Below are 26976 nucleotides of genomic sequence, written 5' to 3'. Positions count from 1 at the left end.
TCAGCTTCTGGGTTTTGAAGGTAATACTTTTTACTTGAAAAAAATTGGCAAAATCTGTACAAAATGATGCACAAAACCTCCCGATAAAATGTGTGAATATTCATTATAACAGCATCATCAGTCATAAAAGATCAGCACAGAAAGAAAGTCTGAGTTTCTTCATCTTTTTTTGGCTGAACTCCAAAAATAAATCAAGTGGAATGAGAGTAATAAATCCCTGTTTAATGTTGAAATAAACAAAACATCTACTGATAACAAAAATAATCATAAAACAAACTGATTTTTTTAATCTTAAATGAAATGTAGGGGCCTTTAACTGAAACAAGCTGGGAATAAATGTTAAAAATAAACAACACAGTTCATGATCATAGTTTTATACGCATTTCTCAGCCTTCTCTCTTAAGCTTCGGCGTTGTAAACCGAGAGGTCAGAGGCCATGGTCACATGTAGTTCCCATGGAAACTGATTGACAGGTCTGTTGACTTTGCCCTGCTGACTCCTGGCCTCCCTGATCATGAGCTGGATGTCCTCGTCGTCAAGGATACGGATCAGGTCGCCCTCTGCGTCGCGGTAGTTCAGGGCAATGTCTTCCACCTGGAAGACGTTCCTGAGGGAGAAGAAAAGGGTCAGAAATTGGGTTAAAACAATCCCATGTACAGAGTTAATTCAGGTAGGCCCCATTTTATTTAATTTAGGGTAAGATCTTATCTAGGTTTGTGGAAACAGAATGAGACTTTTACAAAATTCTACCGATTCTAGACATTTTTGACTAATTTAAACCTAACAAATTCTTCATTTACTATTATTAGTTAAGTGTCTGTTTTGCACGATGTAATTATCTCTTTTCCTACATGCTGTCTCCTCAGTTTACCCTGCTTCTCCCTCTCCTGCTTATCAGTGTTTAGCAATATTAAAACTTTAAGCCAGGGTCTCATCCATCCAACTCCAGGGCACAATAGACCCAATCACAGAGAAACAATAATGAGAAGATAAGCAATGGAAATGAGCTGATTATGAGCAGAGGAGAGGGTGGGGTGAGGTGTGTGTGTGTGTGTGAGGGAGGGGGGGCATCGTAGCGCTCATCTATCCAAACTGACAAATAAAGCGAGATGGGGAGGGGGGGCTAAATGAAAAGATTAAAAGAAAAAGAAGTACAGACAGTGTAATGAACAAATGTATCTGGTGATGAGGATACAAGAGAAGAGGATGAGGATGAGTCCCAAAAGAACTAATCGAGTTAATGTTGGTGATTGGCGAGCAACAGAATCTGCTGGCCCTCCGGGTGGACGATAGTTGTTCTCGTTTGTTGGGGAATTTTATCACAACCTCTCTAACAAAATGCTGAAGGAATGAAAGGCTTAAGGAATGCAGAACTGAAGGCCAGCTATCAGTTTGCTTCATCTCAGATGTGAGGTTTCAACAACTGAAGATTTTGTTAAAATAAAAAATATATATAATATATCAATATTTATTTAAATTCCTACAAACTGACGCTGCAGGACGAGATTCAGAAGGATAAAAAGATTAACCTGTGAACAAAAATACACAAATGTGCATGGTATATCTCCTTTAACTCCTGGTTTTTATTACGCAGTTGGAAGTCATTGTAATTTGCTCACGTGTGTGAAGCTGTACACAATAATACCAGCTGAATGAGAACCTGCTTTTATCACCCATGTTGCTGTTTTCCAACATGAGTGTAAGTGCAGTAAAAGCATAAAATCGAACGCAGGCCTCACCACGCCCTCTGTCTCCATAAATACTCCAGAAACAGAAACAGGAACAGCAGCTGGATGGAGGTTTACCTCATGCGTGACAGCAGGTCCTTGTGTGTTGGCTGGATGTTGAGATCCTCTTGTACACAAACGTCTCTGTGTATGAGGGGCAACAAAACATCCTCTAAATGAAGAGCATTTCTACAGTTCAGGTTAAACTGGCAGCAAAGACAAAATCTAATGTTGTTTATTGCAAAACTCACTCCTGAGACTAGAGTTACTGAAAAACTGAGTTCAATCAAGTCCTACAGCCGGGAAAAAGTTTTCTGTTTGTCATCCTTCTATGTTTGCAATGTCACCTTAAAGGGATAGTTCAGATTATTTGGAGTGGGGTTTGTGAAAAGGTTATGAACAGATTTGAACTGCCTCAGTTTGGACAAATAGATTTTCATTTTGACCAGATTGAGGAGCTAATGTTTAGTTTGAGAGTGACCAACGTGATCTGCAGCCGTCTTATAAGAACTTTTTATGAACCTTTACACCACTGTCAGTTTTACATTAAACAGTTATTCTGACAGAAATATTGCAATATTTCTGCAGGAAGTGCCCTAAGTTGCACGGAAAAATTCTATATTTAACTGCTGCTGTTGCATTTGCAAATAAATGTAGTGTGATTATTCATATTGTGAAACTGATGGCGTTTTACAGGTTGATAAAATAGCAATGGCACGTGCAATGAAACTTTTCAAACTGGGGTTATTTGACAGCAGTAGCTCAGAGTAGCTGTTAGCTCATCAGTCCGTTCAGAATGAAATTATTTTTATCCAAACTGAGGTCATTCAAAGAGCTACCTACAATAGATAGGATACTCATTGTTCATAAACTTCCCACTAAACACATTTAAGTAGATCTGAATTATCGCTTTAATTAGGGATGCACCGACACCACATTTTTTCAAATCTGATACAAGTACTTATACTTTAGTACTTGCCAATATTGAGTACAATACAAGTGCTAATAAATGCATTTATGCATCTTACAATTACTTTGAAAACGTGTTGCTTTCCATGTTAACTCCTAAACGCAGCAGGGCAGCGATAGTCTTTTCCAAAAGTGAACATTGGTGAGCCGTAAGATTCTTGGGAAGCTCGTGTTCAGATCCGTCTATTCCTACAGCCTCGCCTGTTATTAGCAAATTCTTGGTGTTGTTGTTTTGTTTTTAATATTTTATCAAATTGCTCGTGTTGAAAGAGCTAGATTTTGTCCTTCCATTTGACAGTTTTGATGAGAATAATTTGCAGCTTGTTTGACTTTTGTCACCATCGATCAGTTTGAAAAAACCTCCACATTGCTTCCTCTTCTTCTGGTGGTGCTTATTAGCGATTAGCAGGCAACTTTATGGTGCATTACTGCCACCAACTGGAAGAATAAGGACAGACAACTCAAACAAACAAACAAAAAATACCAACACTGCTCCTCCTTTCACCACTTGGCTGCAAAACTGAGAGGTGAACATCATGCTGGTGTCTGAACACTTTTATAAGTACACACACGGGGTATTGGTCAGATAACTAATACTGGTACCGGTGCATCCCTAGCTTTAAGTGTAATATTAGAAATGTATCACATCACACACACACACACACACAGAGCTTACAAACATCAAAAATCTGTTGCCCATTAATGTCCAACAGACCTGGTTTCAACTCCAGACGGGGTGAGCAGGAAGCAGCGCAGGCAGCTGTAGCCTCCACCTTCACTTTCTGAGTCACTCTCTGGAAGGGGTTTAATAATCTTCACAAAGGATTCTGGGAAAATACCTGTTTGATTGTTCACTGTACCCTGCAGGAAAAGAAATGAGAGACACAAAGATACGATGTGAGAAGTCTCGGAGGACGGAGGGATGAGGGACCAATGATGAGATGATTCTGAGAGAGGAAAAAGCGGCACAGAGAAGCATCTAGAGACAGGTTTTCTAGAATAATGAGCCAGTTTTTAATATGCTGCTAATGTTGGAGCCGCTCAACACAATCATGCAGCTTTTTTTTTTTTTAGCGCACCAGTAATGTTGAGTGTGTTAGTCTACTAAACAAACTGATAATAAAATAACTAAAAATGCGCAAAGGCTTTTCAGCATTTATTCAGGAACAGCCCAACAGCATTATGCAAACAGGTATTTCAGGTTCAAATGAACAGTTTGAATACACAGCACTGATGAGAACACCCAGAGTGTCCTGATAAGATGTGAATTTTACATCACAGTCAAATAAATTACATTTTATTTGTGGATGTAGGAAGAAAATGCTGCAAGCTGCATTGATCGAGGCATTGATTCTAAAGGACTAATATAAAATGTAATACTGTATTATAAGGGAAAATAAGTCCACTAAATGCTTCTGGTATTATTTCTGCCACTGAAAGCAGTGTCTATAGCCATAATTAAATCTTTTTCAGAGGGAGAAATCAATGAACAAAGTGCTCTTGATATTGTTTTGATACAATGCGAAACGTACAGTTTGTAAATAGATATTTTCTTGCGTCATTTTCTTTATACAGCGTGCAGCCAAGTCCAAATATGTTGATATTTCAGTCAATCTTGTTCTAAACAAAGCCCTGGTTTTTGAGACTAGAAAATGCTCACATCAGTTGTTTAGCTTGCAGCTGTTGTTACGCTTTCATTAATTTATTTATCTATTATTTATTAAAGCAACATTTCAGATCCCTATGGTGTTCTGTTGAAAGGTTATGAAGAACTAATATCTTACCTGTTGTAGATAACTCTTTGAACAGCCTCGGTCTGGAGAAGCTCACAGCTTGTCAGAGTGGAGCCAAGACCAAAAAGGATTGCTGTTGTCTTAAAACAACTCAAATTTTTAAAAATGTATTGCAGTCTCTTGAGAACACCATCTTATAAACCTGTACACTGCTGTCAATTTTACATTACTTGCATTTCCAGCAAAAACAGCATGATATTCATTCCTGAAGTGAGCCCAGATTCCACATATTTCTGTGTAATGCAAGATTGACAGAAGGTACAGGTTTATGAGACAGTGTTCTCATGAACCACTATGAAGTTTTTGAGATATGAGTTGTTTAAAGAATGGCAGAAATCCTCTTTGGTTTTGGCTCTACCAACATTTTTGAGACTTGAGTTTTGTGTCCTGTTTGGACCATCTGTTAGTTTGTCAGTCCAGTCCGAATTATTTCTCCAAAATGTTGTCAAAAGTCGTTCAAAAAGCTGCGTGCAACAGGTTTAATAAATGTTCTTTACCTTTCCACGGAACTTCACTGAACTATCCTTTTTTTAGGCACTCCGAAGACACGGTTTATTTATTTTGGTGTAATTTTCTCAACCTTAAAGCTGCTCGGTTTACTATTTCTTCTTTACGTCGAATCCCTGAGCAGTGTCAGCACAAAACCTCATTTTTGTTTCCTAATACCAGCTTCGGAAATGTTCTTAATTTATCTTCCAATGACAGTTTTAAAACAAGTACCTTCATGCACCAGTGTGATAGTTTTCCCACCCACAGGTGCTCTGTCCACAACAATAAAGGCACCCAGTCAACTTTTAACAAGTTTTATGTTTTGCATTAACCTCAACCACCCCTAACATAAGAGCCTTTTAATCCTTGTGCAATATAGCAAAAAACACTATATTGCATGAGGATTAATAGACTATTTAATGCTTTTTGGATCTCTTTACAAAGCCTGGGGCAGTTTAAGTGCATCCTCCTCCTGCATGTTGATTCTCATTCTCTCCCACAACATCAGCTTCTGTCTTCTTTCTTTCTCTCCCACTCACTTTTTCCCAGAATCTCTCACACGTTGTCTTAAAACATTACACGTTTCATGATTTTAATAAAACACATTTCATGGCCATATTTTACATAGGCTGAGACCGAGCAGAATTTCTTTCCTTTTTCAAATATTTGCCAAAGTCATTATTTCAGTGTTGCTTTTTTAAAGTTGAGCAGCTAATTAAAATGTGTGATTTTGGACAGCATGTGCAGTGAGTAATCAGATCCGCTTGATCTTCATTTTTAATGTTATTTTTAAATGCCTTTTTTAGTTGGACTAAGGTCCACGATTCTATCACTTCTCCAGAATAAAAGGGGAGAGCATTTGTTCCGCCTTTGCAAGATTTATACATAGTGTGAAACAATTCCAGAGATTTACTACAGAAATCAAGATCTGTTAGGATTCAACTGAAGTGGAGTTTTAGATGAGTCAGAACTCACAGCTCCATGACTCTTCGCTCAGAATGGCTGAGGCTCAAAGGATGAAGTGGTTATTCTTGAATCAGAGGATTGGTTGGGTTCATGTGTCCTTGTGTAAAAACCAAACCTCACATGGATCCGACTTTTTCACCGATGTGTGAGACTATCTGAAAAATCCTACATGTATAAAACACAGTATATGTAATAAAAACATTGTGACTGTGTGTCTTAAACACTTTTCAGAACCTAAACAATGTTAACAGATGATATATTCATTACTTTTTTATTTACCCTGCCTCTTAGTCAATAAGATCATAAACATGTTGTACATGACACATAAAAACTGACAATGTCAGACAAAACACAATAAAGATATTCTAGAAAAACAAGAATAAATAATTGGCCCAACATACATTCTTATAGGAATGCATATTGCCCGTCGCCTTTCATGTCTGAGTGTCTAATGTTGAGAAAGGATGGAATTACGGATATTTTGGTCAAACCTTGTAAATGAGATTATGCGCAATCTCATGCAATATTATGAGATCTGTTAGAGCTCAAAGTATGTGTTGGGGAACGTCTCTCAGCTACAACAACGAGCTAAGAGTTAATCAGGTGTCAATGTACAATCAGTGACTACTTTCTGAGTCGTTTAGGAGCTATTTTGATAACAGTCAGACCGTGTTGACTCCAACACAGTTAATGTCACATGACAGCCCAACTTTCATAGCAGCGGGGGATAAAAGGTACTCAGAATTAGCTTCGGTATTAGCACAAATGAAGTCTTAAGAACAAATTTGCATAAAACCCCTGCCAGAAGGGAGGCGTGGCAGAAATTAGCTTTGCATTGTTTTATTTTAGGTTTTGTTAAGTGTGCTGGAGTTTCGTAATTTTATTGCCTCAAGTCTGAATTAGATACAGAACGTTTGATAAAAATGGAGATGACAGATGACGTTGATATGAGCTTTAGGACATATAGACATAATTTTTTCTTTGATTGTTTGATCACTGAAAGGGTGTTTCGGCTAATAAATCTGATAAATAAATAAAACACTGGAAGCACAGCTGGAAGGACTATCTTCATCCTCCAATGTGCTCAGGTTACTACAAGTCCCTTCGACTAAAAATAAAAGATAAAAATATTTCTTATTTCCAGTGTGCCTTTCCCCAGATCCCAGTCTACTTGTCTTTTTCTCTTTAAAATTTTGTCTCTATTTTTTCAGCTCTGAGTCCTCCTCTCTTCCACCTCCTCTGTCCTCTCCATCCAGCCCTCTATCTCCACTCTCCCACTCTCTCCCTGCCTCTCCTCTTCTTCACTTTCCTCTCTTCGCCTTCTGCCTCCCGTTGCTGATCGCCGTCTCTCTCTCTCTCTCTCTGTTCGTACCTCCAGCCAGTCGGCGTTGACTCGTTGCAGCAGGAAGATCACTTCTCCCCTCTTCAGGTTTAACTCTGCCTTGCCGTTGCCGCGAAAGTCAAACATTGCCTGAAAGAAGAAGAAGAAGAAAAAGTGAACACGAGTGAGTGAGTGAGAGAAGAGAAGAACGAGAGACAAGAGAGACAGACGGACTGAACGCAGAGTGAACAATGACGGGTAAGACTTCACACACTTTATGTTGATGCAAAGTAGTGCTTGTGTGCAAATGAGAGAAAAGAAAAAGAAAGGTTGATGTGAAACGAACACAAAAAACTATATGAGAAACTGTGAGAAAAAAAAAATGAAAAATTTAAGTAAATGGGGTGAGAAATAGTTTTATTTATTGTTGCTATAACATAGATATGGTTAGATTCAATTATTTTGATTATAAATCATGATATAGATTATTTTATTCAAAAAACTGCTAAAGACCAAAGTCACATGTGACATCTTCTCTTAAAGCTGCTTCATTATTACCTAAAACATATTGTGTAGATACTTTTTTATGTTTATTAACTTAGTTTGTGAATATGGCACATTGTGTGAGCAAAATTCAAAGTGTTTTTGCATCTATGAATGCAGAAAAGATGTAAGTAAATCACAGGTATTTAGACACTGGAAAAGTCAATACCCTGGGGAGGCAAACAAACAAACTGCAATGAAAGGTGTGTGAGTGTAAATGAGTGTGAGCAGGAATTTTTTTTTTTTTTTTTTCAAAAAAGATGATTAGACTCTTAACCTTCCTGGTTAGCATCAGTGTGTCCAGTGTAAAAGCCTGCAGAGAGCATTTGCATCGAAAGAAGAGCTCAGCAGAGCCATCAGCATGTTTAGAACAATTATTGTGCTTTGGCTAAGAGACTCCTTAAAGAGACAGATAATTATTTACACAAATCCACAACCATACACTCTGTCAAGCTACAACAATCTTCAGTTTTCTAATAACAAAAAGATTCAGTCCTGCACAGTTATACTGGTTGCGCACACTTGCTGTTATTAATCATACACTCAAAAGCATCTTCATCTAGAAAAGTCTACAACTGAAACTCTGGCAAAAAAAAACATCATTAGAAAGAAATTACTGAGAAACACGAGAGGATTACAGCCCCAGCAGAGAATCTGTGAGAGCCAGTGAAACTGAGAAATAGTTTGGAGAATCACACTGATACAAAGAAACCAAAAAAAGAACAAGGAGCGGTTAAAGCAAGTGGGAAGGAGGTGAAAAAGAGGAGGAGGAGGAGTAGGTGGAAGAGGAGGGAGCAATAAGAAAAGTTAAAGTTAAGCAGTGGTGCAGTGCTGCAGAAGTCTATTAGATTTCACTTGTCTTTATGTTGGATATCCGTTTGCTGTGTGTAACTCTGTGATAGTCCTTCCATGTCAGGAAGAGTAATGGTCTATTTATTGCAATTGTGAACACAGACAGCTGGCAAAATAAATCAAAAGTTTAGTTTCGGTTCTTTCTTTAGCACATTATAATGTGTAACAATCTTGACAATGAAAAGAAGGTGAAGGTGGAATTAGAAAAGCCGTTTTGGGGCTTTTAATAAATCACACCTAAACATAAAGTTGATGACATTATAATCTACATATTCACATTAAAAGAAAGAGAGGTCTGCTGTGGTGAGTGCTAATAAAAGTGGGACTTTATGAACATCTTTAAGAAGCTTTGTAGGTCAAACATCCAGTTTAAAGAACAGCTTCCTTATGCTGTGAGTACATATCATCCACAGATCTGCTTTAAAGAAGCAAAACTGATCTGTCTGTAGTTTAGCCCAAAATTTTGTATTATTATTATTTACTAATTTAAAAACTGAAACAAAACTAGAGGATTTCTGTATACAGAATAGCTGAAAAAAGATTAAAACTAAATCAGAGCCTTAGCAACTTCTTCTGTAATTAATTTGTTGTTTTATTAAAAAGCAGACAGCCTACAGGAATTCACTTAAAAAAACCGCATGAAGTTTTTTGAAGGGGGTTTGAAAAATAGGCTATAAGTAGGCAGTATCTTACCTGCAGCAGACAGCAGTCAGAGTGATCTCAGTTTAGAGAATCAAGGAGAAAATCTTGTGAAAGGAGTCAAATTAATAGATAGTCAGTCTGGAGCCAATTTCACATCAAATTTCAGAGAACTAAAACAACTAAAACCTTCAAAATTCAATAATATTAAATTAATTGTTTTACACCATGTCACTTTTGTAACAGATTGTTATTTACGTAGACGTCTGTGGTTATTTACACTGAAACCCGTTTGTGTTGGAACACATTCTGCAATCTGTTGAATTATTTTGTGAAACATGAGTTTGAAACAAATGGTGTTAAACCGACCCAGTTCGTGTAACAATTCAATACTAAAGAAATGAAATGTAAAGATCCATAACAGTGTTTGTATTAATCCCTGACATTTGTTAGGTTTGACTTGTTCTAGACAACAAGTTTAGGCCCCGATCTGACTAGCTGTTAGCTTGACTCCTTCGTGATAATCCCTCTTCGATTCTTCAAACTGAGATCATCCACCTCTTCACAGAAACCACCTTTTAAATGACAATGATTGAAAAGACAACAGACAAATTTGGACCAGAGTTTCAATAATTATATTTCATCAGTGTAGTTTTTAGACCTGGACATTTGTTTCAAACGTTTTCTCTCAGAGGAGAGCTATTTCAAATTGCATCTCTCGGACTCTTAAGATGGGTTGGAGACGCAAATGACCAAAATTCATGTGTGTCTGAGACGCTTACATCAACTCTGAGATTACTTTTGAGAGGAAATTTGTTGTACAAATGTTCAGACTTCAAGCATCAGGACTGCTTGCCTAAGCAACAGGTGAGGAAATTAGAAACAATCGTGAAGGTTGAAACTGGCTGAGACTCACTCAGGAAGGCTCGCCAACTAGTCGCAGCCTAGTGAGATACCACCTTTAGCTTTAACAAGCAGTCTTGAAATATCTACCAGTAAACCCAACTTTTATATAGAAAATATCATTTCAATTTATCATTAGTTTTTGAAGCTTGTTCAAAAACTCTGACATTTCAGAGGAGAAATCTTGATATTGTGAATCATTTAATCAGATTTTTCTTTCAGGACCAAAACAAGTAAAGTGATCCTCTAATCTAGTGACAGAAATAAATGCTGATCTGTGTCTGCCAGTTGTTTAAATTAGCAACATAATTGTCCACTAACATATGTTGGCTGTTCTAATAAACTAAGTAGTCAAAAATAAAATTTAGTCCAATTTTAACATTTCTGTTTAGGTTATTGGCCATGTGGTGCCTAACAGATTTACATAATTCCACATATTTGTATGAAACACAAACAGTTTGTCAACCATATGAGAATACTGTAAACAAAGTGGCAGATGCTGAAAAGATGCTAAAGATAGATTACATCAGAAATTGGGTTTGACGTGTTAAAAATGTAAGAATTAGATCTTTCATTTTTCTTTGTTGCATTTGCCTGTCTTCAAATGACTGCAAGGGCATGTGTGTGTGTGTGTGTGTGTGTGTGTGTGTGTGTGTGTGTGTGTGTGTGTGTGTGTGTGTGTGTGTGTGTGTGTGAAAGAGAGAGAGAGGAGAGAGTATGTGGGTGTGTCAAGAAGAAAATGAGACCCAGACTGGTGGCAGATTAATGAAGTTTGGGAGAAAGGGAGCCTGCTGGATTAACACTCCACTGAGATTATCCTGACCCCAAGCACACACACGCACACACACTCACACACACTTTGAATTCAGAGCTGCTATTTTTAATAAATTACTCCACATATTGCTTTATTATAGTGCAGACCTGCAGGTTGCAGTAATTTATAGATGATGTGAAAATGTGTTGGGGGCTACTGTCTCCGACTCAAACACCAAATATGATGTGACAGAGCAATTTACCGCCTCTGTGTTTCTCCTTTCATCTCTTTGTCTCTCCATAACCTTATCATCCTTGTTCCATCTTGTTATCCCTTTACAATAATTTGTTTTTTTATTTGTCTGTATTTTATTCTGAGGCTGTTTTATCTTTCTCTGTGTCAAATAAAAAAAAAACAACTAACTGGCCAATCAAGTAACCGACTTGACAAATGTGAGAACTTAGTAGCAAAAATGTTATATTAAATGTAAGCAGCTTGAATGAAGAGTATAAAAACGCTGGTTTAGATTCCCTGTCATCCAGGACATGCTAACCATAACGAGTTGAAATGGAGGCAACTAGATTTCCAATGACCTTTCTCAGTTCTTAACTTCAAAGTCCCAGATTTATAGACTGCATCGGTTATTTACTTTGTGAAACAGACTGAAGGGGATTGGCTTTAAACATGAACCTGTCTAATGTTTTCTACACTTGGAGGGATAGCAGTTAAGTGTTACTTTTAATAAGAGATTGATTGAAAGTTTGGTCAAATAAAATAGTAATAATAATCAAAACATGGTGCTCAGTTTGACAGTATATTAACATAGAGCTGATATTATTCTCAGTGAAGCTATGTAGGAATCAGCACAAAACGTACAAATCGAATGGCTCTGAGTCATGTTAGGGTCAAAATAATATAGTTCAGATGTCTGAAGCTTTTCATTTTTTTATATAAACAATCAGCGGACCTCACTGTGTGACCTGGCTGGATGTGCAAAGACTTTTTGGGATACATATTTCACTACTGGGTGGGAATGCTAAGATGGATGTCAGTGTCAGGTCTGAACAGGGTCTGTTTGTGGTTGGAAGTGTTGCGGCTCCGCTGTGACTAAAGCCAGCGCTCTTCTCTTATCCCTACAGCTCAGAGCAGCCATTGATCACCGTTTGGATTGAGTTTAATCACTTCTTTCCTGCGCGGAAGAAAGCACACATCTGGGCGTACGCAAACACTCAGAGAATGGCTCGCTTTTTCAGAGAGAGAGAGAGAGAGAGAGAGAAAAAGGAGCTAAAATAAATGTTGAGTAGGCTGGCAGCTTCACGAGTAGAGTACGTCGGTGTTTTACTTCTGAGTGGGAGAGAGGGTAAGTAGACACACAAAGGAGGGAGAAAAATGAAGTTTGGCGATAAAAGATCACCGGAGCGCGCAGGAAAAAAAAATGTGTGAGTGGCGTGTGAATAAGAACCCCATCTTTTTGTGTCGTGCAAGGTTAGAAAAGTTAAATGGTTTTGCGAGGGTATAAAAAACAGATAGTTCAAGAGCTGAAGAGAGAAAATAAAAACACTTCACCTACAGACATGAACTCCTAATGTAGGCTGCATACTGCACAGAGACTCCACTTACACAACTGAGCAAACGTACAAACATCACAAACAAACAGCTCTACGCAAAGAAACAAACAATCTAATCTACTTATCTAACCTAATTTAGCAGTTTGCAAATATATATGTAGTTGCACACAATGCACATTCACAACGGAAGTCATCTCAAGGCCTTTTTGAGAAGAATGACAATGCCATTTAAAGGCTGTCTAGATAAGGAAACTAAAATCTTAATTTGATTAATTCTCTACATGAAGTCAGGCTCAACGGGCAGCTAATTTACAATGATAAACAGCTGATCTTCTGAAGATAATTAGAACATACTTTACTGAAACAATCAATGGAGTTTGAGCCAAAATATTATTACTGCCTGATTATTCAAACTGCTGATTTTTTGCCTTTGGTTTGACTCTATGGATTGTAGTCCATTTCAGTGTTTATCAAAAATTTTAGCATCATTCTTTATCAAAACCTTCAGCTGAATTAAAGGCTCGGTATACCTTGAAGGACATATTGCCTGCCGTCTTATGATGACAAAGGATGAAGTTATAGCTTTTTTGGTCAAACCTGGTAAATGAGCTTGTGCAGAATCTCATGCAATACTGTGTCATCTTGCAAGAAGTGTCAGTATCCAGTCTGTTAGGATGACTCTCAGCTACGACCAAACCCAATTTTAGCTCAATATCTGTAAAACTGACTGAGTTATAACAATTTTTGTGTTGGATAAGGTTGATTAGCTGTGGCGGCCATCTTGAATTGGGTTAACTCCAAACATTAGTGAGTTTTAGAAACTAATGATTACTTTCAAGGAGTTTAACTGAAGTCTGTCCAGAGGTTCATGAGATATTTTGTTAACACAACATACAAACTCTCCCATATTTAAAAGGTAAATGACTTCAGAATAAAAACAATGTTTCTCTTTTCTTTTTACATCATTAGACGGGCTGTGGGTAGAATAACAATGAGAGGACGTGATGGAGACAGGGACACAGTAGGGAGGGAGGAGAGATGGCTGCGACATTGCAAAGAGAAACTCAATGAGAGAGGAGACGTTTAAGGCAAAAAAGGTGGAGCTGAATCACAGAGGGAGGACATACTGCAGGGAGGAAGCATTAAATGACAAGAAAATGGGATACAGACATTAAAAAAAGGAAGTGAAGCGAGGCAGGAACTTTTGATGAGGACAACAAAGTCATGGGAAATTAGCAGGAGGAAAAATGTCACCAGACACTAAACAATCAGAAGACTACTATAAATGACTGCTTGTTGTCTTTTGTTGTGTGTGTAATAGTGCATACAGTTCAATGTAAAACTGCTGAGTCACCCTTTACTTCTTTCTGTTTTCATCTAAAAGAGTCAGAGTTTCTTATAATCTTTTTAAAGTGATGCAAAGCTCAAGCTCTGACAGCTTTCTTGAGGTTTATAACCCTGTTCTGTAGATACTTGTTGCTTGTCGTACCTGAATATTTTTATATGAGGATTGAGCTTTTTGTTGTTTAGCCTCTTAACTCTGAATCATTCATTGCTTAGAAAAGGTCCTAACTCAAAGGATGAACCTACAAACTGGACCTTAAGACACTTTGCTACTGGAAACTTGTCACAAACGTGGATAATTTGCTCCCAGTTCTTTTGTAGCATTTACAGAAAATCACAAAAACTACTTCATATAACAGAGTATTAGCTAGCTGAGAGCAATTAGCTTGAAAAAGGCCATGCATCATGGACGTCTTTGCAATGTGTCTTTAAAAGGATTGAGGAAACTTAACAAAAGAAAAGAAGGAGAAGCGCTCACCTAAAATATCTAATACATGTGTATTTAAAGTCATTATCTTAAGAAAAAGAAATCTAATAATTTAAAATTGATTCTTTGCCAAATTGTTTGTTTGTTCTGTGATTGAATGTTTTATGTTAGGCACTAAAAGACAGAAAAAAAAATAATAATATAAATGAACAAATGACCAAAAAGAAAAAGATACACTGAAAATGATCAGATGGAATGACTGAACTCAAAATGAGTGAAAAAACAGAAAAGGTCCCAGGAAGAAAAACAGAAAACACAAGGATCTACTGCAGACGATCACTGTAAAATTAAATTAATAAATAATAAAAGACTCACTCCTTGGAAACAAATTATGAACAAATGAGGGATGACTTTGCAGTTTTGACACATTGTTGTGAACTCAGAAATTGTGTCTTTGTGAATGTCTGCATTTGTGTATGAGCCCTGGTATTTACTCAAGCCCAAGGTGCAGCTGACGTGGAGCGATTTAGTGCTTCCCGCGTGGTTATCTATAAAAATGTTTGCACTGTGGCAGGCCACGCTGAGCAAAACCAACGCAACACAATAAATATGCAACTGAATGTACCTCAGCCCTGGGGGAGGAGAAAAGGTCCATCTTTGGTTTGACAGTTTTCCTAAAAGACAGGAAAGAAATCATTCAGGTGAAAACTGTGGACAGATGTGACCGATTACAAAGCAGTTACAATTATTTATTCCTTAAAAAAAAATTACTCTTTGGATTTTTTAAAACAATTTACCAAGTAAAAAATTCACATGTAGTGGATATTTATTTTCCCCACATTTGGAAAAAAAATAAATAAATAGACTCGTTTTTAATATTTTAAACCCAACAAAGAACTTAAATATTTCATATGAGTGCACAGATACAGTTTACAACTTTCTCATGCAAACAAGGAGTTTTTTTCTTAGGCAATAATACAATTTGTATGCATTAGAATTTCAGTTACAAAAATTATTGTACACAAGTAAAACAAAATTATTTATGGCCAAAAATGAAAAAAAATAAGCAAATTGTTGAAAAGCACCAGCCAACTTTTGCTAAGACTGAAAATACAGCAGCTGAAAGTAAACATCTTATTTACCTTAAAAAGTATCTCTGCTATGAAGACTTGATGGGAAACAGTATTTGTGACAACTAGCGCCTAACACAGTAAAAGATTCACATAACGTATGCAGCAATACCCAGAAAGAGGAAATGTCTTCTTTTTTTTTTTTGAACATTTAAACTCAAAATGTAATTATGCTCATAAAGGCAAATGTAGGTTGTTGAGACTAGGGAGGGGAAGTTGTCCAATCTTTGCATAATTTCCTGTTGAGAGAGTCTCCTTTTAGCACATCTCCTGACCACATTAGATGAGCCAATCAGAGGCCTGAAGAACCGTTATGAACGAGGAAGTAGAGTGCAAAAAAAAAAGGGTAATAAGTCAGAAGTGTTTTTTTCTGATTTGTAAATTTATATGGACGTGTTTCCATTGTTTACTTAGTTCCATCTGGCCATGATGTGATGGAGAAATAAAAGAGTGAAGCCACTGAGGCGGCACAGATCTGCCAACTGGAACATCAACACTCGGGACAGTCTAGTTTTGGTTTGACACGGAGTACTGAAGCTGAGCTGCACAACAAAAATCTGCTGTAGGAGAAGAAAAACAGCTCTGAGCTTTAGCTCCTGTGCCTCTTTAATCTGCAGTAAACAACAAGACCTTTAAAGATTTTCCTAAACAGAAATATTTTTTGCATCCTAAGATTCTTTTTTTATATGAACAAACTTAAAAATGTCAGCAAATTTACACATGCTGCTCCATTTTATTGTTTGTACATAAAACTCAATTAGTCTTCTTTTACAGTCCCCTCATGTGTACTCCAGTGATAATTTACTTTAATTTCCAGGCTGCTAATTCACTCATTTATCAAGAATAGGGTTTGATGAGCTCTTCACAGAAATATTCCTTTAATTTGTAACTTATAATGATAACAGTTGTTTTGTGTATATGCTGGAGAAGGATCCAAATGCAACAATGTGGAGGCAGGCAGGCAGGCAGGCAAAGTGACAAAATAAAATAATAAAAACAAGCATTCCTTAAAGAAAAGCATACCGCCTGCAACCTTGCATTTCAAGCAAAGATCTTGTATGATCTGTTTGCGCTAAGAAAATGTGTTGGTGATGACTCTCAGCGACTACCACACCAAGGTTTCGCTCAATTTCTGTCAAACTTGTGCTTCCAAAGGCCAGTTAGCTGTGGCTGAATCAGGGTTACTCCATCAGCTGTAGATGTACACCCAATGATTACTTTTCCAACAGTTCATGAGATGGTTTATATGTGCTGAGAAGGACTTTCAGTAACTACCACACCTAGTTTGTTCCTAAATATCTGTAGAGAGTTGTAGTTGTTTTCATGTTTTCTACGTTTTTTTAAAAAAAAAAACAGGACATATTGAGTTATTTTAGGCATAAGTCTGAAGTTGTCTGTGAACTTTCTGGCTGGAATGGTCTGCATCATTCAAGCACAGCAGTGACTCGTTGATCAGCTGTTGGAGACCAGATGACAAACAGAGTTCCTGTTGTATTTATGCAATTTCTCATGACAGCGTCGTCACCCAACTCCTCTGACACACCTCACTAACCCCCACCATATGTACCGCACAAGACTTTTAATAATTTCTTTAAAAATATATATTTCTAAGAACATTTTAACCTTTATCTGTTTGGTAAATTATTTTGATTTCATTTACTATTACTGCTTGATGCTGATGGGATATTTTACCCGTATAGCAGTTTATTGTAATACTTTAATGAGATTATCACTGATTCAGTTTCCTCTGGAAGGCTCACGTTTATAAAATTCTGATTTAGGACATTTCTTTTTTAATACAAACATGCGACAGAAACACTGCTGCCTATTTGACCTTCTGCGATGGAAAAGCATTAGGGAGCTTGATTCCCACAACAGGAAAAAAACATAAACTAAGACCCAATAACACAAGATATTAGTCTTCATACTGAAAAGGCTAAATAGGTTTCTCATTACTCTGCTTAGTTGAATTTATTGGCTCTTGCTCCAATCTGGAGGCAGATTTCCACAGAGTGTGCTTTGCTCTGTGTTGTTTAAAAGTTTAAAATACATGACAGGAACTCACAAGAACACTGACTGGTCCAAGTCAATTTTGTGGTTTCACACACTCTAAAGTATAGATTAAAGATCATCTCATCTTTTGTGTAAAAGTCTTCAAGCGTGTACATCCGAACAATAATAACGATGTCTGTATGAGAGTGCTCAAGTAAATCACGCTGCTCTTGGCACGAGAATGGAAATCCAATCCATTCTGAGGCGTAAAAAAAAAAGAGCTTTGTTTGTTAGTTGTGGAGCTTACACTTTGCGGGTAGGAGGGCGAAGACGTCTGAGGGCTCGTGGTTGGTGCTGACTGTCCCGATCCGTCTGGTAGAAAAACATCCTGAGAGCGTCATCCAGTAACAGCCATGTTGGCAAACCCAGCAACCTCTGAAAAAAGAGGGACAATGGAGCAGAGGTGCTGGGAATGTGTATTTAAATAGACTGGAATGAAGGACAAAATGGAGGGGCCAGATGTATGATCGACACACACAAAAACCCTGTCATTACCAAGATATAGACAATAAGTAAAGGCACTTATTTTGACATTTTAAAAGAAAAGTTTTTATCTGGTACATCAGATGAATGATTAGAGATGTCAGCAAAAATTAGGTGGGGTGTAAAGTCAGTAGGAGTGATGGAAGAGGAGAAGGAGAAATCAGGTGGTGGTCAAGATAAAAGTGTGGAAGGCTGAAGAGAGAGGAGGTGAAGTGAAACCCATTCTAAGTGTAAGGCAAGCAAAGGCGATAAAGAGTGAGAAGGGAGAGTCATGTAGGTTGCAAAGAAAAAAAAACAAACAGAGTAAAGCAGAAAAGAGAAGTGAGTGAGTGGGAGAAAGAGAACCTGATCATGTTTTTAGCGATGGAGCAACATGTCAAAAGTCCCACAACTAAAGTCAGTCAGACGTGATGTGGGCACAGGGCAGAGCAAAGAGAAGAGAGCAGCAACGCCTACATGTTGAGCTCCATCTCCAAACTACAGCTGAAATATCCGAGTCGGTGCTTTTCCACCTACAGCATCGCTCAGCCCACTAAGATGTAGGCTTCTGCACCGCACGCTGCAGAAGACTGCAAGCATGCCAACAATCCTTTCCTTTGTATTTAAAAAAACAGCAGTTTGCATAAAATGAGATGTGATTACCTTCATGTACGTGTTGAGTTCAGGGATTCTGCTCTCTGCAATCTCCTGTTTGTTTCCAATGTAGATTTTTCCTGTTTTTACAAGTAGAGTTGTAAAGGTAAAAAACAGCGTTAAAATGGTTGTGTACATTCATATTTGGGAGTACAAACTATAGTTTCATTAGCTTCAAGTCTCCTAATTGATTTATACTGGGTAGATTTAGAAAGAAGAAGAAAATGTTGTAGCCAGAAGCCCATCACACCAGTTATTTATCTAAAAAAAAAAAAAAGTGCAGTGTAATAGCTGTAGGCTATATATAATTTCGAATGTGTTGTCCCATATTTTTCAAATACTGACTGAAAAAAGTGCATATATATATCATCTATAAGCCAAGATATCAAACTAAGTTCAGCTGAAACTTATGAGGCGGAAGAAAGACCCCAAGACTCTAAATCCAGCAGCAGCAATTCATTCATGGCCATTAAACACTGGTGTTAAATCAAATTTGGTCTTAATGACCCTCAATTTTAATATTCAGCTCGCTCTCTTCTCTAAGTGTCCTCCATCTCATTCACGTTGAAGCAAAATAACTAACTCAATCACACAAGCCCACTTGTTTACTATTGATGAATATTTGTTTTCATCTCCTCGTCTCCTCTTGCCTTATTAAATGCTCCTCGGATCTATTGTAATATTGTTCACGCCATTGTCATTGAGAAGTAAAAACAGGAAACAAACTCTGACTCTGACTGTGATACTGCCACCGTTTGCTTCTCCATCAATCAGATTTGTTTCATTTGGACCAAAAAGAGATTCATATATATATATATATATATATATATATATATATATATATTTTTTTTTTTTTTTTTTTTTTTTTTTTCAATAGGCCCATCACCCATCCTCCCATCTCCCTCCCATTCTCCCCTAGGCTGCTCTTATTCCCTTTCCACCCTGATGAGATGTGGAACTCCAATTAATCCAGCAGACTCCACAGTGGCAGACGCTAAATTTGAGTTTGCAGAAAAGTAGAACTTTTCCAAAAATAGCAAAAGACTGCATTGCTCTTTAAAGAGTGTATTAACATTTTTACAATAAAGGCTTGATTCTCGACTAGTTAAGAAATACAAAAAACAAGTTAATTAGATTAAATTAAATGTTGGTGACATGGATGTTAACTAATAATAAAGCATTTAAAAAGGACGCAGATTAGCCAACATGACAAAGTAAAGATAAAACTGGTGCTGCACAGGACAAGGAGAGAAATATATGAAAACTATCATATTAGTACACTGTTAGAACAGTAAATGTACAATTTCAGGTCATGCAAATACCTCAAATACCTTTTGTTACTTTTTGCATAATCATGTTATCAAATAAAAACAAACAAACATAAGAGAATCCACCTCACTTATTGAGGAGAAATAATCAAAGTAATCAAAATATTGGATAATAATATTGGCTCTAATAAGTCTATATTTCCTCAGATTTTTCTGGACATGAAATCCATATTACTGTTTGTTTTCTGTTATTTCATTCTGTTACAAATACTATTTAATATTACTTTAAGGCCTAAATGTTCAATTTGTCATAAGTTCAATATATTCAAAATATGAGCTTTATAGTTGGAAATATCTAAATGCCTACAATATATTAGCCACTTGTTTGGCCTGTTGCAAAACCTTTCAGAGCCAGTCATGATCACAAGATGATAATCAAACCAGCTTCATTGACATCGGCTGTAAAACATCAGAACTCCTACTTTACTTTCCATTTACCTCATCGTCTCTTTTCAGTCATTAGCAAATGCTACTAAATTATTACACATTAATAAAATTATAAACAGGATAATTGTTGCTTGTAATGCATATTTGTATATACAGATATATTTGTATATATATATATATATATATATATATATATATATATATATATATATATATATATATATATATATATATATATCCTGCAAGTCTCTAGAAGAAAATCAGAAGGTGATCTAGGAGCGATCAAGGTTAGCTATAATTTGATTATTAAGGTATACACTGTATAATCTGAACACCCCCCCTCCTTCCCCACCCCCTCCGTCTGTCCTCATCTCTCCTGAATCAATTGTCCGAGCCTCCTACACGAAGCCTTAAGGCTTTTATTGGTGCAGATGTTGGTTTCCAGCCTCCAATAATCAATACAGACACTGATGGATGGCAGGTCCAAGACGGACAGACTTATGGGAAAACAATGAGCTGAATAAAACCAGAGCCAGCAAGGGGATGAGGACGTGCAGTCTCACAACAACACAGCCAATAATCGAGGCCTGGGTATACATGATACGTGACAAACAAATGTTAATAGTCATCAACGAATGCATTTAAAACCAATGTTACTCCTAAGACTGATGATGACTGGGGTAAAATAGACTAATTTAACTTTATAATGTGCTTTAAAATGCACTACAAAGTGCATGTCTTGTGTTTTCAGTCTGATTTTTGCAGGGTCTAAGTTATGGAATGCGCTGGTTTTACCATGATATAAATATACCATTTATATCATCTTTATATAATCTCTTTTTCTTTTTACCTTCATTCTAATTTTACAATTCAGGTCACAAGTATCTTAAAACTCTCTTCTCCCACTTTGTTTCCAGCAGCTTTAGAAACCAGTAAAAAGTGAAGAAATATCCCCTGTAGGGATTATAGCTTAAAACATTTGAGAAACGTCTATGGAGAGTGCATTATTCTTCAACAAGAGTAGGCAAAACTGCACTGTCTTCAGCTTCAAACATCCCTGCAGCCTAACATGAACATTACTGTTTGGATTTACATAAAGAAAATTCATTAGTTTGATGTTGACTGAACATCACCTGGCCACGCGTGATGGACGTGAAGGACGGTGAAATTGCCTTTTTACCATCTCGTAGCATTTTTGTTTTCTTTCAGTTAAATCTGTATTTTTCCCCGCGGCCTTCATCTGTCCCTCAATCCATCTGCTCCTCCCTGACTGCGCTCAATGTCAGTCAACTCACTGATACACTTTTAAATCTGACATTGCACATTATACTCCTCAATGGGACTTCAAGACGTGGCTTTTAATGCTGACTTTGTGAAACTTTGCCAAGAACATTGGTACTTGTGCTTCAGGGAAATCAGGAAATCAATCAAAACGCTAATGATTAAAAGAAAAGAGTTCATAGGAAGAGAAGTGAGGTTCATTTGGGTTCATATTAAAGTGTTTATTAAAGTTAGATCTAATTCAACTAAATGAGAACAATGCTAATCCTTAGTTGACAGATGGTTTAGTGTAGAATCAGGGTTGTAACACAGCATCATCAGTGCTCAATTTTCATATTATTATGCAGCAACAAGCTCCTAAAATCTACCATGTCTATACTTTTGTGTTTTAAATGCAAATGAATTTGCGAAACGTTGCCTTCGCACCAAATGAACTCATGCATCCAATTGAAGAGCACACAGAGACAACTCTGCATGCCGAAGAGATACAGATTTTTTTAAAACTGTGTTCAGCCACAGAAGGGAAGTCTGGCCAGCTGCTACTATAAACTCAGTCTGTTCCTCTCCATATGCATGGAGCAGAGTGAAGGTGAAAGTTACAGAGTGACGGGGGGCAAACGCCTGTTCAGTCGGCAGCAGAGCTCAAACCTGGAAAAAAATAAATCAATCTCTGCAAAGACTGCGAAACCAATTACATAAACCACGCAAGCTTTTAAATAAATAAAAAAATAAAGTAAATGTCATTATTTTCAGTAGAATAAATTTGACAACAAAATGTCACATGAGAAGTAGGATTATTGTTGCTGCAGCAAACAAGCTGGAAAAAATAAGGATGGAGTCAACGGAGCCATCATCCAACGCCAAAAGCTGACAGCCATCATGATGACAGCCCCACCCCCACCACATACACAAACACACACATCCTACACACATAATGTAATTGCCTCTGTGTATGTAGTTAGCAAAATATGTCATGTCCCACTGTCATCTACCAATATAAAGAAATCGTTGGATGTGCATCTACAACTGATTAACGTTCGGAGTCAACCTGATTTAACAGCTAATTGACCTCAGCTATAAAACATAAAACTATAAAATGGCTGTAAGTCAGTCATTTTACAGATATTAAAAGAAGATTTAGAGTGGCAGTAACTAAGAGTTATCCCCAACACATCGCTTTAGATCTAACAGACTGCGTTTGATCACGCGTAGTTATTTTAAAGATTTGCCCAAAAAGGCTAAAATGTCATCAGTTTTCAAGATAAGTAGATCTTAGATGAAGATGATCTCGTATGAAAGGCGACACGAAATATGCATTTCATCCAGGAAGGCTTGGTTTTTACTTTATTTATGGTTTTACTGTATAATTAACTTAACTTTTTCTGGATTCTAGCTCCAACACAGCTAATTAGTACAGGCACCAGAGAGCAGGTGGCTTCATCAACATATCATTATATATGCTCACTGGGAAGCTACTAGCTAGTTTTTTGTTTTGTTTTTTTCTATTTCAATCTGTCTACAAACATGAAATAAAAATCTAATCCCATGTGTGAAGCAGGAAACAATTTGTCTAAAGCCATAAGGTCATAAAATAATGATTTATTATTTAAAGAAAACACTTTTTTAAGGGGAATGTTTCTGAGTGACACTGGATGGTGAAAAGAAAATTACGGTAGTATTGACCATATGCTGCAGGCAACAACACAAGAAAACAGATTTTTAAAGCAGCATATATTTCCATAATGTACCATTTTTATCATAAGGTAATCTGGAAGCAATGTAAGTTTTCAAAAAAAGTTGCCACGAAGTGTTAAACTTTTCACTGAATTCAAATTATCTGAACCAATTTACATTTGAACATTTTAATTCCCTTTTAAGAATAATAAACTATGTTTCTCATTAGGCCACTGCTTTTCATGTAGACTGGATCTATTGTAGACCAAATCATGTTTAAAACAATAAAAAAAAGATCAGCTCTTTGAAGTCAGAGATTTCCTCAGACGATTAAAATCTAAATTAAAAGAATTTTCTTCGGAGCTGTCTGACGAGCACAATGTGAAAACGGGCGAGCTGACACGACGTCGCTTCTTTTTCATGCGTGGATTCCTCTGCGTTTGCCAGCGCCGGGGGCAGAAGCTCACCTGGAAGCGAAGGCAGGACGCAGGTGTTGGGACCAGGTCTGTCTGTATTTTCGGGGGAGTACTTGCTCTCGAGGATCTGGTGAAGGTTGAAAAACTCCCGGTACCTCCTGTAGATCAGGTACTTGCTCCCTCCTTTAGTTTTCACCTCGATCACGAACCTCTGGGAGAGAACCAGACAAGGGAAGCTGACATTTGACAGACATTAATCCAGAGGAGCTGCATGACATGAGTGAAACATGCAGAAAAACAACAGGTCTGCACTGACGGGCTCAGGTAAAAGTTTGTTTATTGTTCAGACTTACGTAGTAGTCAATGAAGCCTTTCTTCTCCTCAATATCAGCAATGGTGGCACTGATAGGGATGTTATGTGGGAGCTGGTCAAAGTCACTAAGAAGCAAAAACAAATCACAATTTTAAATTTGAAGAAGTCTGTAATTAAACAACTTGTTATGTGCAACAAAAAAAATGATGTAAAGAAATGAAACAATCTGGTATATTGATCAATTTGTAAAATAGAAGTGAAAATGATTTCTTAAAAGTCTCCATCACATGCAGAATAAATTAACCCTCTCATGCATGAAATATGAAAAACTCAGTCAGGAGGAAACCCTGACCCTAGCCCTGAGCCAAAAGGCCCTAACCCCTTAAACCCTGAGGAGACCCTGACCCTAGCCCTGAGCCAAAAGGCCCTAACTCCTTAAACCCTGAGGAGACCCTGACCCTAGCCCTGAGGCAAAAGGCTGTAACCTCTTAAAGACCATCTTTCATGGCAGAATTTAGGATTAGGATCATCTTATATTTAGAAGTGTCAGAGTTGTAGCTGTTTGGGTCAAACCATAAAAACTTACATTAAACGCGCAATCTCATGCAAGATTGTGAGATATCACACCCAAAGCATGTGTTGCAAATCACTCTCAGCTACAACCACAGCAAATTCTCACCCAATATCTGTAAAACTGACTGAATTATAGCAATTTTTGTGGTGGCTAAGTTTGATTAGCTGGGGTGGCCATCTTGAACTGGATTGACTCCAAAAATGAATAATCTGTAAATGTCCATTCAATGATTATTTCCTGGAGGTTTTATTCAAATCTAGCCAATGGTTCATGAGATGTTTTGCTAACAGACTCCAAACAGTTAATTGCACAATTCGGTTAGCGCTCAGAATCTGTGTTTGGCATCAGTCTCAGCTACTACCACAGCACATCTTAGGTAAGCATATGTAAAATTATAGCCAATATTGTGTCTTTCAGCTGTGGCAGCCATGTTAAATTTGATTTGATTGACTACAAAAGTGTAGCAGTTGTAGTTTTACATCTCATTACTTTCTGCAGGTTTCACTATAATTTGTCTAGTCGCGATTGAGATATTTTAACAGAGACAGACAGACGTGCAAAAACATGATCGTGCACCAACAACAGCCAAGAAAAGTCCCCGACCATCAGCAGCCAGAAGCGTAACTTTCACTTGTAGTTCATGTTCTTTTTTTCCCCACTGACTTGAGTAAAATCTTACCTTTCGTCCCGTATGTGCTGCATGGCGCTGGCCCCTGACGCACGGAGGAGTGTAAAGTTGAAGAGATGAGGGAGGAGAGGGAGCTGTAGGACCAAAACACACACACCGACCCGCAGCGTTTGGAGAGCAGCAGAGGCGCAACGCGGTGCGGAAACAGCCAGCAGCTGCAGCCAGGAAGCGAGAGTTCCCTAAAAATAAGGTCAGACCACGGAGGTGCGCCTGTTCCTCCTGTGGCTGCGAAGGGCGGGGAAATGTCGCCACACGCCCATGGACGAAGCGATCGTTTCAAGCTAGAAGAAGAGGAAACAGATAATGTGACTACACCTGCGGTCAGCTCCATCCACACCCACATAAACCTCCCTTCTGGCTGAGAAGAGTCCCTGTGCAACAGCATGAAGTAAGGCATGAAATCTGAGGGCATTCACCTGCTAAAGCCTGAATTGAATTTTTACAACATTTTTATATACAAGATTATTTACCCCAATATAAGTCCTTGAATGACAATAGAACAGAGAAAAGAAAGATGGTTAAGTGATGCCCTAAGAAAAAATACGTTTGCCTCAGCAACAGGCAAGGTCAAAACCTTTAAGCCTCATTGTAACAAGCAAACTGTCAAACTCATGTGCAAAATTTAGCAGTGGTAGCACAAAGACTTCAGTTAATTTAATTAACGTATATATTCACAGTAGCACTGTGGAGTATACTAAACACAATGACATTTTTACAGATAAGTATATCGGTAGCTAAGCTTTATTGATCCCGAAGGCGAAGAAGTTCTTCCTACAGCAGCTTCTGAACTACCTGAAAACACAAACAACACAACAATGAGAGCAAAATAAGGCTAAAACTGTGGATCAAACCAATGATCTTTTTTGGATTAAAGGAGGAATTCTATTAAAAATGGCTCCAATCACACCACCTGAATTATCAGGACTGATCATCCTCCGGACACAGATGGTTCCTCGTTATTCAGAGAATTCTCAAACTTTTAAAGAGGATCCAAAAGTGACACAAATAAAGCAACCAGCTGAGGGTTTCAGAAACAGCAGGGAGATTTCCTTCAGCGGCCTTAAAAAGTACAAATGTGTTTCTGCACCTCGAGAGGACCTGCTGTTGAATCATTTAGTCTGTTTTTGTCATCCGTTCAGTAATTGTCAACCATTTTCTTTCTCTTTACGGCTCAGCTGTTGCACAACTTGCACGGTTTCACAACACACTCTTACAGAAAGACGTTCAGCTTCTACCTTTTTCTGCAGTTGCCGCCACAAAGCAGACGAGGGCTTGACGACTGCTGGGACCGATCTGAGGGAAAATAATTGCGAGATTACATCTGACCATCGGTGCTTCTGACACTAGATGTCAGTAAAGGTGTGGCTGTGACGGGCTTGAGGGGGACCTAAAAAGAAGTAACAGATGTGATTTCTAGCTAATCTAAAATGGTTTTTCGTGTGCAGGCCACCTGATGATTGTGGCTTCAATGTGGTGACATAAAGAACTTAAGGCATTAAGTAAATATTTAGGCCTAATAAATCACTCGAAGTTTCAAAATGAATACAAGTGTTGCCTAAATCTGCACGGCAGTGACCCGCGGCACACAGAGGTTGTTCAAACTGAAAGCAAAAGAGCTCACAGCAGTCGCAGACTCATGATTCACATCCGACATACTGAAGGAGTGATTATTGTTTAGTTTATTTTTATTTTTATTTCTTGCCTGTCTGACTCTGACTTCAT

General features: G+C 37.7%; 1 protein-coding gene across 1 annotated transcript; it reads right to left on the bottom strand.

The window, feature by feature from the left end:
* Nucleotides 1-201: 201 nt before the first annotated feature.
* Nucleotides 202-26956, bottom strand: ncf4 (neutrophil cytosolic factor 4). Its single transcript, XM_017407505.3, has 10 exons — nucleotides 25246-26956; nucleotides 24033-24117; nucleotides 23731-23890; nucleotides 18603-18673; nucleotides 17725-17852; nucleotides 14921-14969; nucleotides 7317-7415; nucleotides 3412-3557; nucleotides 1806-1871; nucleotides 202-607 (listed from the first exon to the last, which is right to left on the bottom strand). The coding sequence occupies exons 1-10, from the start codon at nucleotides 25266-25268 to the stop codon at nucleotides 400-402; spliced, it is 1035 nt and encodes a 344-aa protein (XP_017262994.1). The 5' UTR covers nucleotides 25269-26956; the 3' UTR covers nucleotides 202-399.
* Between the last annotated feature and the right edge of the window lie 20 nt (nucleotides 26957-26976).

This window comes from Kryptolebias marmoratus, linkage group LG3 (genome assembly GCF_001649575.2).
Source record: "Kryptolebias marmoratus isolate JLee-2015 linkage group LG3, ASM164957v2, whole genome shotgun sequence".
Classification (NCBI taxonomy): Eukaryota; Metazoa; Chordata; class Actinopteri; order Cyprinodontiformes; family Rivulidae; genus Kryptolebias; species Kryptolebias marmoratus.
Note: the sequence above shows the minus strand (reverse complement) of the source record. Positions and strands in the feature narration are given on the sequence as shown.